Consider the following 17,993-nt stretch of genomic DNA (forward strand, 5'->3'; position numbering starts at 1 on the left):
CACTAGAGGGAGCAGCCTGGCGGCCAGCGATGGTCCCAGGGGACCCCTGCCCAGGTGGGGACCCCATGGAGCAGTGGCCAGGCTGGGTGTCCAGTGTGACATTGCCAGTAATTCCTGGCAGGATGGGGAAGGGTTCTGCTTGTAGCACCTCCAGATGCACCATTTACTACCTGTAGTCTCTGCTACTGAAAATATCTTGTTTTTCATGTGTATTTTTTCTCTTATATTTTTTTCCCACATTATTTCCACTTGGGAGTAAGCGTGAAGCTGGTAAATTCCCACATCTTTGGACCTTCTCAGTCCCCAAGCTCCCACCGTGTCCATGCTCATTCACCAGGTGAGGGATGAGCAGCTTTGGGGGAAAAACAGTGGGACTAGGAGCCCAGAGAGGCAAGGGGCAGGAGGATGCCTACATTACCTGGAACACACCTTGTGAAATAAATGGGGTTAAAGGGGAGCCCAGTGCAGCAAAACGAGCAACACAAGCCCCAAGCAGAGCAGAGGGCTGTCCCGGCAGACTCACCTCTCCTCCGGTGCAGGGGAAGGGGCTGGAGTATCTGGAGGTGCACAGGGCTCCCTTCCTCGCCACGTCGTCCTCCAGCCCAAAGGCTGCGGAGCAGTTGGCAGCAAAATACTTGTAGGGCTTCCAGGTCTTGCCGAAGTCCTGCGAGCGCTCCAGCACCATGGCCGCTGGCCGGGGCGACTTGAAGACCAGGATCAGGTGCGTGAAGTAGAAGGCGGCCTCCAGGTCCAGCCGGATGGTCTCCTGCGGGGCGTCCCCGGCCGCCTGCCACCACGTGCGGGGCCGGCGGAAGGGGGAGTCGGCCATGGCGGCGGGGGGATGCGCCAGCCCCGCGTGGGCCCCGCTGCAGCGGCCGCAGGCAGGGGGCTGGCAGCGGCGCGCGGCGTCCTCGGCGTAGGCGCAGAAGGACTCGGCGGCGTGGCGCCCGCAGGCCGTCTCCGTCCGCAGCGCCCGCCCGTGCGCCAGGTTGCCCATCCGGGGGTTGCAGGCCTTCTCGCATGGGCTGCCCGCCCCGGCTGCACTGCCCAGGCCTGGAAGGAAAATGAAGTGACTGCGGGATGTGTTTTGGGGCTCTGCCACACACCCTGAGGCTGTGCCGCACTCAACCACGCACCACCCTAGCACAGCTACATCCCTGGTGCCCATCAACCCGTCAAGGAGGTGCACCGCCACATGGCACTCTCCTTGCAGCTTAGCACATCTAAAACAGCAAAACAAAGCAAAACAACAAAAAAAAATGCAACCCCACCCTCAGGGCTTCCCTGTGCTTGGGAAAATCCCGAGCAAGAATTGTAAAGGGATGAGAAGGGAGAGAGGGCGGGAGGAGGGACGCCTGCACCTCGCCCTCCTGTCTCAGGCAGCTGGGCAGGGCAGGGAGGAGGCACCCAGGGACTGTGGCCACCCGTCCCCGAGGCCCTGGAGGGGACCCAGGCAGTGCTGGGGATGGGAGCAAGGCAGAAGAAAGGTGACGTGCTTCTGCCCCCATCTCGCCATGGCACATCGGGTGTGGGGGCACGGGAGCTGCTGCGAGCATCTCCTTCAAACAGTGACCCCAAACCCTCACCCCCATTTCCCTCCCCTCCTTTCCAACCCCAGATCTCCCCACAGTCCCAATCTGCTGCACAGGTTGAATCGACACGCTGCTGAAGTTTGGGAAGCCTGTCACCAATGTGTGTAAAGCAGGGCTGGGGGGGGGGGGAGGAATAAATCCTTGGCTGAAATGACGCTGGCAAGCTGCCTCGCAGCTGAGTCTCTGCGGGCTGTGTTCAGGTTTCTCTTGTCGGTTTAAAGATCACAGTCAGAGTGTTGAAGGAAAACAAAATCACTGTGGGGTTCGGAGTGAAACCCTCCGCACAGCAACCCTCCTGGTTCGGGAACACGTGATGAGGGGCTCTCTCCTCTTCATTAATAAATGTAGCAGGAGGCCAAGGCTGTATTTTATGAACCACAACTGTTTAATATCATAATAAAAAAGAAGAAGCTCTGATGACTTGGATGCAGGCAGGCCAAAACATCCGAAGTGCATAATGTCTTCTTTATCACTGGGCCAATCGTACATAATCAGCTTTGTGCACCAATTACTATGGCTTCTTCTTGGCATTTTTGTTATGTCCAAAGGTCATTTCAGTTTAGCATCCAATAAATCCTTTATTTGGGCTTTATTCAGCCTTTGTCTACAGTGTCATAGTTGCAATTAAGCTATATTATCCACTAGCAGAGACTAAGCCTTCAGAGCCTGACAAATTTCCCCACTCCTGCTCTTTAAGGAGAAACGCCCTGGAAACAACACATTTTTACCACCATCAATCTATACAGGTTTTCTGTGCTGGTTATTCAGAACAGATGTGGACCGCTGCTTGTTATACACCCATCACAAAGCACTTCTCATTCCAGTCTCTGGACTTCAGCAGGTAAAAAGTTTTGGGAAGTTTTTAGTGAGCTGAACAGGCTCAGTGAAGTTAGCTTCCTACAGAGACAGAAGCACTACGTGTAGAAGTGTATCCGAGATGATCTATATTAACTGTGCAGCACACATCTGCTCCAGAAAAGTACACAAACCTAACTGTAAAATTCACACAATGTCCCTTACATCTCCTGAAGACACTTTTCAAAGCCTCGTGTAAACACTAACTAACCTACACGGCTCTCCGGAGGGAGAGGCAAGTGTGTGCTATTATCATGTTATCAGGCTTGCCGCAAGTTGGCCTAATTTATGTGTTTGGCTGCTTTCCTAGATTCTTTGGCTACACGTAGCACAGCGCAGCTAGCCGCTAAACAACTAGGTGAGCTTTTGCTGCAGTTCCCTGAGCAGTGGGACCGTAAGGTGGGCTCGGGAAGAGGCAAACACAGCAGGGCTCAGCCAGCACCCTGAGCCGGGACCAGGTTATTTTTTGTGTTTCAAACCTTTTGGTTTCTTTGCACAGCAACAATTGCTGTCCCAGGGAGGCAGTAGAAAGGACCTGGCTGGTGGGAGGGTCCCTGGGGTCCCCAGTGGTGCCAGGGCTCGGGGTGGCTGTCCCAGGGGTGGCTGTCCCTGGGGCGGCTGTCCCTGGGGCAGGGGCAATGCTGTGCCAGGGGGGCTGGCTACTGAATTCCCATGCAAGACACTGGGAGCTGAAGGTACTCGACTGCCCCCAGCAGCATTCAGCTCCTCGTACCCTCCGGCCCCTGTCACTGACCGCAGCCGCCACGGAGGGATGGTCCCTTCCTAACCTGCGGCCAGACTTGGGGCCAGGGACCTCGGCTTCAGCAGGATTTGGGGAAAGCTGCCAGCATGCAGACCCTGCTGCTCATCACCGGGGCAGGAAGGGGGGAAAGGAAACCCCCTCTAAAGGGTGTTTGTTTTCACTTGAGTTAGAGTCGCGTGACGGACGCACAGCCCCGCATGCTATGCAAAGTGACAGCTTTCCAGTTTAGTGCCGCATGCAAGAGGAATTCGGCAGAAAGACAGATGAGAGCGTAAAGGTTTCCACGTCGTGAGCCACGAGCTCATGACTGCTCTGCCACAGCCCCGGAGCGGTGCTTTTCCTTACTTGCACTAAAAGCATCTGCCCAGCTAAATACCCCGTTCTCCGTCCCGCGCGTGCTGCTGCACTGGGACCTTCCGTAATGAGCAAGAGCACGCAGCGAATACCATGACTCACCTGTAAAACATCCATGGAAAATCATATGCTTCCTCCTAAAGCATTTTAGCAACCCTTGCCTTGTGATGTTCCACTTGCGCCCCGTGCCCGACCAAGCGCCCGCTTCCCAGCCGGGTTTCTCCTTCTGGCTACGGAGTCCTGGCGCTCGGCTCGCCGACACCCCGGGGATCGCAGCACAAACCTGCGCCCGATCACCCCCCCGAGCAGCGGGGGATCCTGCCAGGCGGAGACCCCTTTCCCCCGGGGTCCCTCTCCCCTCTCCCCACTCCCCCCTTTTCCCACGGGGCTTTCCCGGGGGGTCGCGACCCACCTGCAGCAGCGGCGCCCGGCACCAGCAGCGCCAGCAGGACCAGCACCGGCACCGGCAGCACGGCCAGCAGCAGCAGCAGCCGCCGCGTCCCGAGCCCCATGTCCGAGCCCCCGGCCGCGGCGCCGCCCGCCCCGCCGCCCCGCGGCGCTCCGGGCCCTGCGCGGCATCAGCGGGGGCCCCGCGCGGCCCCGCCGCCGCCCGCCGCGCTCCGCCGCCCGCCGCCGCCCCGCGCCCCGCCGCCGCCGCCCCGCTCCGCCCCGCGCCGCTCCGCCCCACCCCACCCCACCACATCCCACCCCACTCCATCCCACCCCATCCCACTCCATCCCATCCCATTCCATCCCACTCCACCCCACTCCATCCCATCCCACCCCACCCCACTCCATCCCATCCCATCCCATCCCATCCCATCCCATCCCATCCCATCCCATCCCATCCCATCCCACTCCACCCCACTCCATCCCATCCCACCCCACCCCACTCCATCCCATCCCACCCCACCCCACTCCATCCCATCCCATCCCATCCCATCCCATCCCATCCCATCCCATCCCATCCCATCCCATCCCATCCCATCCCATCCCATCCCATCCCATCCCATCCCATGCATGTTGGCTGATCTCAGTCACCTTTCTGATGTTTCAGCGCTTCCTTGCACACCACAAAGGCATTTCGCTGGCATCTGCCCCGTGCGCATGCAGACAGCGACCTCCAGCCCCCGGCACATGCTGGGACTCCACAGCCTCCTGGCGGTGCTCGGAGCCCGAGCGGTCGCTGCTGCACCCACACGTTCGGCACCAGCAGCAGCTGGGGGCTGCCAGCATGGGGGAGCAGCTGTCTGGGCAGGGCGAGTGGGAGATGCTGGGGGGGAGAAAATGCTGGCTGAGTTTGTGCTTCCCCTTGGCAGCTCTGGTCCTCCTGGCCCTTTGTCGCAGGAGCAGGGCAGGTCCCATGGCAGCTGGACAAACACAGCCCTGGTGGTGGCTCTGTAAATGCCCACCAAGGAGCTGTGCAAGACATCGAGCTGCTGGCACCTCCCCAGGGCAGGTGTGGGTGACTGCGGCTTCACAGATCTGGTTGGGGGTTCAGCAGAGGGTAGGAAACCCACACGGATGTTTCAGCATGGTTTTGTTTTCTCTATCCATCAGCATTGTCTCTTCAGGTACTAGAAGAGGAAATCACAAAATCATGAGGACCAGAGCATTCACCTCTCTCCAAAACTTCTTCAGGATCAGAGGTGTATAGGTTTTCCATCCTGTTCTGCTGGGTCAGTAAAAATGAGATTTTTCCAGCTCTCATTCGTCTGCAAGGTGGTTGTAGGTAGACAGGCAGATGAAACAAAAACAAAACAAAACAAACAAAAAAAAACAACAACAAAAAAACCACAAGCAAATATGAAGATCAGTTGTCTTTGGTGTTTGTGTCTCCTGACTGCACTAACCAACTGCTTGAACTGCTTGAAACATTCAAGGTTGGTGCTTGAATGATTTCCCTGAATGTACATGTCCCAGGAAGAAGGGGTGATGGCTCAAAACTGACGGGGGTTCCCTCAGAGGTCCTTCAGTGTCCCAGCCCTAAAGGAAGCCCTTCAGCCTTTTCCATCAAGGCGAAATCCTGGGCCCTGAATCAGGTGATGTGAAAGAAGCCACCAAAAAATTTCTTCCCCCAAGCCCCCTGCCCAGGGTAGGGATGAGCTGGGACTGGCATTTTAAAATGAAGATGCAAAGCTAATTTTAGAAGCAAAACATGGATGGAATACCTCACCCCCTGCCTGGCCAGACCAGGCTGGCCTATGCTTTTGTCATAAAAACGTCAAAATTTCAAAAGATCAGATTTACTTTTAACTAGAGGCTTGTTCAAAGATCACCATTTTGTATACTGGCACCTGTGTAAGTACGCAGGACTCCTGTTACAGTTTAACAGGAGGCCCTCGGGGCCGATGCAGCCCTTCGGGTATGTCTGGCTATTTTAAGTGGTGTCACATGTGCCAGATGTGTCTGCCCGCACGCACGGCTCCCCCGAGGGCCGGGCATGGCCCCTTCACCGTGTGCCAGGAGCAGAGGGGTTACCCCAAAGAGCATCACCCTGCAGCGAGGAAGATGAGGGACTGGGTCCAAGAAATGTGGTCGGAGAGCTCTGGATCCCCACACACACTGGTGTGAAGTGTGTTGTGCTGTGCTGTGCACAGAGCCACCACAGACCTGTACAGGGTCCTTCCCCATGGCAGCTGCAGCTTGCTCCATATGCTTTTTGCTGATCTGTTTTGTCTTTTACCAGTGTTCATGGTGTTCAACATAAGGTACCAGGGTGGCAGAGGTGATATGGTTCTGTCCCTTTGCTCCACCACGTGAGATGGTGATGGTCTGTCTCGATGAATGGCCCGCTGGATCAGCACAAAGTGTCCTTTTGGCTCCAGAGAGAATGTGGCTCATCCAGGCCTGGTGGCTGCTGTTTGCAGGACATGATCCGCTCCTCCCTTCCAGAAGAGGTGTACCTGTACCACATACATGATTTAAACATGTCAAAAGAGTTTGGTGAAAGGAAGCAAAATTGATTTGTTTAAAGAAAAAATTTGGTCTTCGTTCAAAGTCGACTGAAGTCAATGGAAGCTGACTTCTGATCAGGAGATTTTGGATGGGGGCTGAAGCCACCTTCCTCTCATCTGTTTTGGTACTACATCATTAATCTGTTCTATTAAAATCCACTAATAAGTCTTGCACTTTTTTTTTTCTTTAATGAGTAAGGAAAACATTTTACTGACCCTTCATATTTTGAAGCAGTCTGATTCCTAAATTTTCTGCATGAAAATAAACCAAAGGATAATCTGGAGTAATAAATACTGATTAAAGCTTCACATTCCCTTGCTTAAGTTACTGTTAAATCTGAGTTCTGCTACAGTGCAGCACTTTACAGGAGAATGAAGGAACCAAAGTGCCATTACTTTTCACTGTACCCAGGGATCGACTTCTTTGAGCCAAGTGTTTTGCATGCTGCACCAGTGTGCATGCAGGAATGAGAGCACTTGCACAGGATTTAGTGTAATTGGAAGTCAAGTCACAGAAGCATCATGGCAGTGATAGCACCATTCTTCAGAAGCCTGTAATAAGGATAGAAATCACCCCATTTCTTCCCTACCACAGGGAAGAATTCAAAGGATCAGTAGGGAACCTGGAAAAGGGAGGAAGAAGAAATCTTGGAGGTACTCACTGCAGCCCAGTCTACACGGGAGCAAAGCTGAGACATCCACAGTCACTTGAGTAGACTTCTACATGTTGCTTGTCACAGTAAATCCCTTGATCAAACACACGCAAATCCACTTACCGTGTGGTCTGCTGAAGATTTGAACCCTTTTCCTTCTGATTATAGCATAAATCCTTAGTGAGGAGAAGGGTCCCCCTGTGCAAGTCAAAGTGATCCCGTGCTCCAGCAAGGGTTCCTCACCTTGTCACAAAATAGGGCATCGCTTCCCTGTGCTGTGCTCTCTTCAGGTTCATGGGATGGAAGAGAGGGCCTGGGCTTGTCCTGGTGTCCTGAAGGTCCAGTAGCTGCTACACCTCTGACTAACAGCACCAAAACGCCTCTGATAGGGCTTTGCTTTAGGAAGGTGTCTTTTAGGCTCTGTCATCTTTCTGGAAGCAAGGGCTGAGTTGGCATTTTATTCTCCAAACTGCAGTAGTTTGAAAACCACATCAATTATTTCTCACGTGCAGCTGTTTTTTATCCACAAGCTATGGCTCCAGGCATTTTGAGTTTTTTTCTCCCCTCTCTCTCCCTCTCTTCTTACTGTACATTTTGAACAAGCAGGAATGAAGGGGAACCAGCTAATCTGCACATGTTCCTTTTACAGGGGATTCAGGAGAAAAAAAAAAAAAAAAAGCAAAAAAAAAAAAAAAAGCAAAAAAAAAAAGCAAAAAAGCAAAGCACAGGAGAGAAAGAGGTGGGAAGGACTGGCTGAAGAAAGAAAACTGTTGGTAGGCAGTCAGCGTAATTTCTGCAATGGAACCTGCACTTGCTGGATTATTGCCACCGCTGTTTACTTAGCTCCCATGTAACCTTTGCCCCTCCTTGTTCCCTACTTTTCTTGGTAATTGATATGCAGATAGCAAGACAACGATGAAATTGAAATGCCATAGAAACCCACAGCACCGATGCTTTCTGCGTCAGCTCTCTGCTCCGTCCCGCGCTACAAGCGGTGATGGGGATTAACCTGCTGGCTGCTTCCCGTGTGCTGCCAGCCTCAGTATCTCCCGGGCAGAAAGCTGCTGGCAGCCGGGCGAGCAGGCTCAGTCTCAGGCTCTTGTTTCAGCCCTGGCACCTGGCTCAAGCCCTGGGTGCAGCCGAGCTCCGGCAGTGGCGGATAAAACAGACTTGTTCCCAGGCTCATGGTGCAGCCTTCAAAGAGGGCCAGAGCTCCCCAAGCCCTGAAGATACCAGCTCTATCTCTTTCAGGCCATCTATTGCAAGGATTGTGCCTATGCTGGCACAAAAGTCTGGCTTCTAAGTAGCCCTAAGCACCGTGACTTCACGCCCTGCCCACCATTTTGCAGTGGCTGATTCATGGTGGGACACTCTGGGGATGCACCTGGCAGATACATGGACCTGTGGAGCATGGGCTGTGTTTAAAATACTGAGCTCCAGCACGTTAGAGAGGTCTGTCCATCTTCACAGCCCTCGCCATAGTATCAAAATCTCAGCTCAGATGCTGCTTTTACTTTGGGGTCTTGTCAGCCCTTCCATGCTGATTTAGGCATGGTTTTGCTTTCTGCTGGATGTACACGCAGGGTGACATCATGCCTATTTCTGGTCTCTGACAACAATCTCCTCTCTTTTGCTAAGCAGAAGACAAAGCCAGTTCATATTTAAGATTCCTCGACCCATATGAGGCTGATGTACAGGAGAACGTGTACAGTAAGAGTCATCACATTGTGATGCAGTACAAGGACTCAGTGCCAGAAAGAGCTCGTGCTGGACTAAGTGCACTAATTACAGTCAGGCTTCATGGTACAGGTTACCGAGTATGACTGTCACTGAGGGCAGGCATAATTTATAGCAGAAAATACTCTTTTAAAGAGGAATTTCTTCTTCTACGTGTCTAACATGCATCTACAGCGTGTCACATAGTCAAATGAATTACCTTCTTGTAAGTGGAAATGGAAGACCACTTAGCTCTTTAAACTAGAAGGGCTTCATAATGTGGAATGTGCTGTCTGTGCTGTTGTGGCAGTGTAATGTAGCAGAGCTATGGACTCAAGTGGCTTGTGCCTACGAGTCTGCATTTAGTCAAGTCACCATTTGGCTGCTTTCAAGCTTGGATCACTAGGGAGCTTTTAAATATCATTTTTTTTCTAGGTGGTTAAATATGACAACTCTGGTTCTTAGATGTGTCCGTGGATGTAGGACACGTATGGACTGGGAAGACAGCCAGGGAACCATCCTATTCCCAGCTGCCTTATTTTTACAGATATTAAAGATGCCAGGGGCCTCACGATTTCTGCTCTGGTTGAAAATTGAGGAATTAAGCTAAATTAGCCTGTATTACATGTAAGCTCCTACTTACAGCTAGTTTTGGTATCTCAAAATCATGCTGCAGGCAGCAGTGAAGACATGACATACCAGCACAGGCAGCAAAAAGCATGAACTCCTTTGAAGGACTCCTCCAGGAGGGATCTCTATCCTCCTCAAAGCAACTCTGACTTTCAGGCCCTAGTGTGTTTGCCTCTGATTCACAACATCCAGCAGGAACGTAGGGATCTGGAGACGATTTGCAGCAGATACCAGTAAGATGACAGATTGTTGCCAGAGGTCCCACTGGCCTTTACCCAAGAGGGTTTAGGATTTGGTTCCTAGAAGCTCTCAGAGGAGAAAAATAGTTTGACCCAGCTTCTGGGCACCTCCTTACTTGATGTGACTGTGCTTGAAAGGGGATGAAAGAGCACTCAAAAAGGGGCAGATAGCAGCCAGATGCTAATTTGTTTGAAGGCGACCATTTTATAAACAGCCCTGCAACTCTTGCTCATAAGGGTATGTGAATTCAGCAGGTAACTGGGATGTTTTTACAATATTTTTGAAGGAATTCAGGTTGCTGTATGCTTAGCCTGGGACAAGCCAAGAATGGTGGTTGTGGGGGGGGATTAGTCTTTTTTTTGCCTTTTTTTTTGGACCTGTTTCCCTGCCAGGTTTTCTGTTTAGCCTTAGGTAGGGTCTATGCTTGTGGTCCTTTAAGGTTTGATTGCTTTTTATGTTTATGGTGGAAAGATTCAGCTTGTTCATCTACTGAGACTGCTGCATGTCCATGGAAGATATTACAGACTTGCTCCTCGTGGATTTCCATGCAGTCCCAGCAGTGGGTCCCTGAAATCGCTAAGGATCAGGGTGCTTCTGTGGCACTTCCTGGCCATGGGACCATCATTTTCAAGAAAGTCAAAATCACATACCTAAGAGTGAGTCAGTAGCTGCTTTTTTATTATTATTATTATTTTATTTTCATTTTTCTTCCGTTCATCATATGTTCAGAAATGTGTTTGTTTTCTTCTTGGACAATTTCACATTAAACAACAGGGACAACACTAATTGTACCAACTTCTTATTCTTGAAATGAAAGTCTGCCCGGCTCTTTTAATTATTATTATTTTTGGAGCAACTTGGAGCATATTAGATGTTGTCACTGACTAGGGTCCCTGAGAGTTTTGCTGTTTGCCATTTTCAGTATACTGAAATGCCAAATTCACAAAGGAACTGAAGGGTGTGAAAGATGCCCTCACCTGTAACGGCAAGGTATTGTTCTGAGAATCAAGCAGAATTAAACTTCATTCTTAGAAAAGGATGCTAACCAACCAGCTACTGTAAGCTGAATAGTTCTCTGTGTTCTTCCCTTGCTCTTTCAGATTTATTTAGCAAATTCCATTGCCTGCTGTAGCAGAGAGATTGCACATAAGAAAATAGTAATATCACCTGGTGCCTTGGGTAGAACTAGGTAGGACGTCCCATCTGTACAATAATGTATGTTCAAATGCAAAGCAAATGTATGCGCCAAGTGGCACTGTGTCAGCAGAAACAAGCACAAGTGGTACACCCCAAAACACCCACCAAATCCCAAAGCAGTGTGGTAGGAGATAGGGGTACAAATGCCTGCAGGCAGAGAAAGGGCTTGAACTAAGGTCTTCCACATCCTGGATGTGCTGCTATTTCCACTGGGATGGCACCAGTAGCAGTCAGTGCCAATACTGTTGCTGCTTCCGTTTGGTCTTCTGCCTTAATCACAAATGAGTCATAAAAAGCTGCTGTGGATGTTATGAGATTTATTTCAGCATTTCTGAGTCATTATTTCTTGTTGCAGTGAAATCTATGTGCTTAATCTACAAATGCATTCAGCTACTCCAAACTGCATCTTTCAGTGAATGAAAGCTTTGACAAGGATTTTATTGCCCTGCCCTGAACTGATCAGCTGAAGCAAATATGGTCAACATTAAGGAGAATACATTTTGTCTCTTTGGGCTGGAAAATAAAAATAAAGGATTGCTCATTTCTATTGTGTCTTTTCTTGATCTCTTCTTCTTGTTTTCTTTCTCAGTAACAGTTCTTGAGTCTCAAACTTTCTCTGCTTTCCCATGTTGTGGCCTAAATCTACCCTTTGCCTTCGCTTTTTGTCACCATGGTCTTTAATTCCCTCCCGTTCACAAAACTGTCCCTACTCCTGTAGCCTACACCTGATTTCTAACTGTGTTCTCAGCCCCTGACCTTTCATATACATCCATCCTATGCATCCCCACATCTTTCTCTTTCCTCATTACCTTTCTTCTGGTATTCTTTAAACCAAGTTGTTATAATATTTTGTGTAAGAAACTACCCCTGAAGAATATCAGACAATCAATCAAATAATACAGGAAATGTTAAAGCGTGAGAGACTATACTTTTCTGGGTCATTGTAACATTCTTTACTCTGTGCTCTGAAGCATGAGTCCAGAAGCCAAATGATTCGTGGAACTCAAAACTGTGAGACAATCAGCCTTTGTGCTTTCTGTCTTTACAAATTGAGTCTAGACTTCTTGGAAAACATCCTATTGATAGCCTTGAAACCTCTCCTTCACAGCACAAGAATATTATTGCAGTGACAGAGTAATTTTCCAAATGCCCAAGCTAGGTCCCAGCTCTTCAATCTGTACCCACATCCTTACCTGATCAACAGGGTAGTCCCACAGAAGCTGGTGGAGTCTCGTGCCTAACATTTTGCACGGAGTTTGAAGGAGTGTTGCAGAGATCACTGTCTCTGTCTTTCTGTCCAGATTTGTGCTTAGCATCTAAAAATAATGAAGTACAGCAGAACAGTGGCAAGTTTCCACAATTACGCCCATAAAATCTCTGAAAGACAAACTTGGGAGCAATCCTGGCACTGCAGGAGTGGTAGGGCAGTTTTTAAACAAGATCATTGATCACTTCCACTTACTGCTAACTGATCTGATTCGCAGAGCAGTTCTGGTACATGAGAACTGGACTCCCCCTGAAGACCACTAAGCCCGAGGCTCTGCTCCAGGAGAGCAGCATCCAGCACCCAGGGGCACACGTGGGTTCGTGCGAGTGACCAGTCATTTGGGCAGCTTTCAGCAGTGTGCATGATAGGGTTGTCAGAGTACAAAGGAAAACCCTTGGACATGCTTAAGGTAGATGCTGCTCTGGTCTAATGATCAGCCTACCACGATGAATTACCTGCTCATGTCCTGACCCACCAGTGTCCTGTCCCCTATGGTCCCATTCCCAGATACCTAGTGATCTCCAACACTGTCGCAGGCAGCAAGGACAACTCAGGTCGATGTGGACCAGAAGATGGCATGATGCCTGAAAAGCAGATGTCAGGACACTCTGATTTGCAACACTTCTGTCTATTTGTGGCCCCAGTCCCAGTGGAAATTACATTCCTACTCATTGAAGCACCAACTGAGCCTTCCAACCCTGGTCCTTTAGTTTGAGTTGTATGATGCCAAGGGGATTGGGCTTATTGCCCACTGAAAACACAGGCAATGAATTAATGTTCCTTATGCACTAGATCTTTTCTATAAAGAAAAAACTCCCTAGACAGTTCCTAGAGGGCTGTTCATAGCCTTGGGAACCTGTTGTTGGAAAGGGAATGCTGAAGAGAACCCATGCAGGAATGGGAAGAATGAAAGGGGGAAGACAGACCTCTGCCAGATGGACAGAGAACTAAATCTGACCTGGAAAAAGAGCAACTGAAGAGAAACCCTCCACATAACTGATGGTACATACATACATGGTATGGTTGTTCGAGACAGTGTAGTGCACAATGCAGCTGAGCAAAAGAAAATCAGGACTGGATGCTGAAAAAAAATCTAAATAAATGAATTTAAAAATGTAAGAAGAAATAAAAGAAATGAAAGCAAAAACAAGGAAGTTTAGGTGATTTCTAACTCCATTAAAATATTTTAAAGGATAGTGTAGGGATCTCACAACAGTGAGAGACAGATGACTGTTTTTCCATTTCCAGTTTCTATGTCTTTGCAGACCATAATGTACAGCATGTACCGACCTACAAAGCTAATATTTTTGAGAAGCAAATAAACACATACATAGTTGCATATGAATGAACAGTTCATAGCTGTAGACAGGGTAAAAAACTTTTTAAAGACACAGACCAGACACTAAACTCTGGGGAATATCTCTAACTATGGTCAAATAATTTCATCCTTTTCCATTCCAGGCTCGCTTGGCTCTTCCCCAGGTCTCAGCCATTCTCAGAGATGGGATGCTGAATTAGGACTGAATTAGGACTGAGATAATGTTCTTCCTCAGTTTAAAAACAGAAAGCGCCGGAAAAGCATGAAGGGAGATAAGCAATGCTTAAGAGGAAAATTCAGAATGATCCGGAGTTAGTAAGGCTGGGAATACTTTTTATAGCTTTATAATTTTGGCACAGGGCAAAATTCTAAATACATTCCTGAGAGATGAGATCCCCAAACATCTGCAGAGATATGAGCTGATAAGACACCACTTATTCGCATTTCACAAAAGACAAATTTAGAAATTTCTAACAGCTGGAGTGACTGTGAGACTTGGACAGAGCCCTGGATGTAAGCTGTCAGAAGCTCAGCACGGAAAGGCTCTTGCAGCCAGATGGGAGAGCAGGGCTCTACCATGAGAGCCCCGCCGGGCTGCCCGTACGGGGAGGTTTTCCCAAGTATGAGGTGGTGAAAGGGGGTAATGAGGCTCTCCCTGTGTCACTGCAGATCTGGGTGGTGGGAACTAGCTGCTGTAGCTCCTGTAGGCCAGTAGTATCCTAACATGGAACAGATTTAATAAACCCTATTTCTCTGTTTCTCCTAGTTCAGTGTTTGAAAACATGAGCCAAGGGTACCAGACACAGGAGTCCATGGACTGCAACAACAGCCATGAAACCCGACTCCTCATATTCTCCCCCAAAAAACATTGCTTTGGGGTTTCTAGCAACCCTGTCAGGGACACGGTGTGCTACCAGGTCCCCTTTTTGTGCTGGGTCCCAGTCATGGGCTCCAGCAGCCCCGTGTAACCACAGCACTGGCAGCCCTGCACAGCCAGGAGACAGCCAGGACAAGCCTCGGACACAAACTAGGAGGTATTTTGGCTCCTTATTGCCCTTGACTAAATATGTCTGAGCTTCTGGAAGCCAGGCAGGAGTGGGAACAGAACAGGACAAGTGGTTTGGATTTTTAATGGGTTTAAAATAGGTTTGAAATCAAAGCAGATGAGATCCAGTGATCCAACAATGTCAATTGACGCTTCTGAGAATCAGCCAAGAAAAACATGCTGCCGTTCAGAAACCCGCCAAAGAACAAAGAGGAGAAGAAGGAGATGAAAGGGAGAATGGAAAAAAAGCATGAAGCCATCAGCCCAGTGCATGTATCTAGTAGAGGACTGCCACATCAGCACTACTCTCTAATGAGGTCAGATGTAACGTGATTTTTTGGTTGATACAAACATTTTGATGTGTTTGAAAGTTATTCTGATTTTAATAAGAAAATAATTCCTAATGAAAATATGTGTCTCAATGCATTCAAGCCATGAATTGCCTCTCTAGGTTGGATGGAAGCAGAAAAATTTGGGGGTTTGACACAGTTTTAAGGGACTAGAAGAGGTCATTTTTCTTTCTACTCCCACCGTCCAATTTATAGAGCAGTATTGCCTTCACATTTGGTGATCTAACCTGAGGTATCTCCATTGCCATGTAGTCTATATTCCTTCCATCTACTGTAAAAAGTTCAGAGGAAAGGAAGAAGCAAAAAGGAAAGTCATTTTTTTCTGTAAGGGCTGAAATTAAAAATAAAACAATAATGATAATTAAAAAAAGGTTTATAGTTGTCAAAAACCTTATTTTTCACTTTGAGCCATTTTACTAAAAAGCTTTTCTGAAGTGTTTCAACAGAAAATAATACTCATTTTGACCTACTGTTTTAATAAACATAGCAAGTTCTCAGTTGCTGCAGCTGTATGTCACTACATCTGAGCAAGCTCCACTGTTCTTTGAAAGGCAAGGAGATGTGGAACACATCATTTCTCTGTTTCATGAATAGGAATGCAGAGACAAAGAAAGTAATCAAACTATCCCAGCCTACACAAGAAGGCAGAGGCAGAACGAAGCACGCAGGTTCAAAACAGAGGCGTGAGGAAAGCTAACAGCAGCTCGTCAGATTGCCTTTGTGAAGGGTTGGTCCTAGTCTTCATCTTCAGTGTGGTGACTCACATTTTCTTGGGACAATGTTTATTTATTTATTTATTTATTTTTTCTCAGTGAATAATTTTTGGCATTATGTGGCCTTGATTGAAGCCTCCTACGCACAGCAGCACTGCATTTTGTGAAGTGATGTCCATTGGGAATGACGCTGAACTGTCTGATAGCAGATGTCAACGTTCAGTGAGCAGCAATAAATGCTTGTATTTTTGAAAGTAAGGATTTATACCAAACACTATTTGGGTTTCTTTTTTCCTAGCTAGTTTTCAAGATTATTCAAAAACCAAACAAAAACAAAACCAAACCACTACCACAAAAAAAAAAAAAAAAAAAAAAAAAATGCCAGAAAGAACTATCCCCAAAACTCATAATCATCAGTCTTGCATATGTCCATTTTACAACCACAACGTCCATGATGTTGCAGGGATATGCAGTATCTCTACAATATCATGGGCTCTTGGTGTAAGAATTTTAATTAATCTTAAGTTAAAGGTATAAAGCTTGTGCTAGCTTGTTCCAAAGAGCTTTTGTAATATTAACTGAATTATGTCAAGCATTTTCTGTCAGCTCTCAGATTTATCATAAATCACAAGAAATCTTGTAATAATGTAGTTCTGAGCATTATGTCTCCCCCAAACCCCTTTCATAATGGGAAATACTGTCTTATGTTTTTAATGTCTTTCTCTCCTCCCTTCCCTTGGGCTGTGCTTTTTTCTTTCATTTGTCCTTTCTAGAGAAATTAAAGCCTTCTTTTTGAATGACTGGAGAATACCAACCGTTTAGTTAAAATCTGTTTGTATCTTCTTTATCTCCCCGTAACAGTGGCAATTTCTTTTCATCTGAATGAACATATAATACACTGGACTCCACACTTACGCTTTAGCTTCTCAGTAGTTTCCCACTTGAGTTCTTTTAGCAAAGATGGGCATGAGTAAGCTTATGGAAAAGACTGATAGACCCTGGGGACATTCAGGCCAAAGCCAAAGCCAGCTCTTGTGAATGACCAACATCACAATCATCCAAAACAAAATACCAGAACTGGGTAATGTTATGTGTTGGGGCAGATTCTCCTAACATAAAGAGATTTCCTAGAAGTTGCCCTCCTTCTTGGGAAGCCCAGGGCAGTGGGTGTCATCCCACCAGCACAAGGATGGATGGAGCAAAGATGAAGAAGCTGAACTGGGCCACATGCCCATTTGCAGAATTTCATTCCCCTGGGCAGTGAGTGCCTGGGAGTGCTCAGCAGTAAGCTAGAGCTGTGCATTTCAGCCCCTAGCACTGACAGACTATGTGAAACAGAAAAAAAAAAAGGAGATGCTGGCATTAACTAAAGCCAGTGGACAGCTGTCTTTGAGGAGGAACCCACCCAGGACCAGCTGATGGGAGAGGCCGTGTCAAGCTGACGTTACCACTCTGCGGTGACTCAAAGCAGGCAGCAATTTTGGCTAAGCTGCATGCAGCAGAGTCATTGGGATATGGCCATTTACTTGTTTTGCATCAAAGCATGAAAGGAACAGCTGCTGCAGCCTCTTCAGTTTGAAGAAAAGTCTTGCCAGAGTGTACAAGTCTTTTCAGAATATGACTGTGCAACGCTTGCATGTTGAGTCCTATACTGGGGGCTTTGATGTACTTCTGCAGCAGATCGAACCCTCTGGTTTGATCAAGTTGCTTCACCTTTTCTTCGTACTCCTTCAAAGAGCTGCTGGCCCTGTCACTGTATAACAGCAAGCTTTGAGGCTGTTCAGATGATCAAATGAGAGTCCTCGATGTGAAGCAGCTTGCTCCTGCTCAGAGCCACCTCAGTGTATGAACCTCACCTTCCAAGAGGGACAAGCAAGCCCAGTTCACCACATGTCGTGTCACCACATGAGACGGAGACACATGAAGCAATGAAATGAAACAGGAGCTGATGCCAGGGCTCTGCTGCAGAGCCTTGTTGAATGTGGTGTTTAGGGCCTGAAGTACCCCTGAAATGTCATGTTGCCACTTAAAAAGGCCTTGAGCAGCAATTAAGAGCCTAGTGCCAGCGCTTTACAGATCCCCTAGTCAGAGCCACTCAAGACAGTCATGCAGTACAGAGTGTGTTATTTTGGGAAACAAGTCTGAAGCAGTTTTTTTTGCTGTTGCTCTTTGTTTAAACATTACCTGACTGTGTGGGCAAATAATTTTCCAGCTACAGATGTCCTTCAAAATGTTAGCTACCATGTTCCACTGGTAGATCTTGGGGAGTGGGGTGCCTGGCAGGTGAGCCCGTGTGATTTCTGTTCCAAGCACTCACTGACGTTTCCTAGCATGAGCAAGTTG

General features: G+C 48.2%; 1 protein-coding gene across 2 annotated transcripts in view; it reads right to left on the reverse strand.

The window, feature by feature from the left end:
* NTN4 (netrin 4) overlaps positions 1–4,186 on the reverse strand; it is a 36,798-nt gene extending 32,612 nt beyond the window's left edge. For both annotated transcript variants that reach the window (XM_082751828.1, XM_082751827.1), the window contains exons 1-2: positions 3,977–4,186; positions 524–1,053 (exon numbers count right to left, since the gene is read on the reverse strand). In XM_082751828.1, the coding sequence (XP_082607954.1) occupies positions 524–1,053; positions 3,977–4,076 (630 nt within the window). In that variant the 5' untranslated portion in view covers positions 4,077–4,186. The remainder of the gene's footprint in view (positions 1–523; positions 1,054–3,976) is intronic.
* Between the last annotated feature and the right edge of the window lie 13,807 nt (positions 4,187–17,993).

Source organism: Aythya marila (assembly GCF_965140915.1).
Source record: "Aythya marila genome assembly, chromosome: 1".
NCBI classification, from domain to species: Eukaryota; Metazoa; Chordata; class Aves; order Anseriformes; family Anatidae; genus Aythya; species Aythya marila.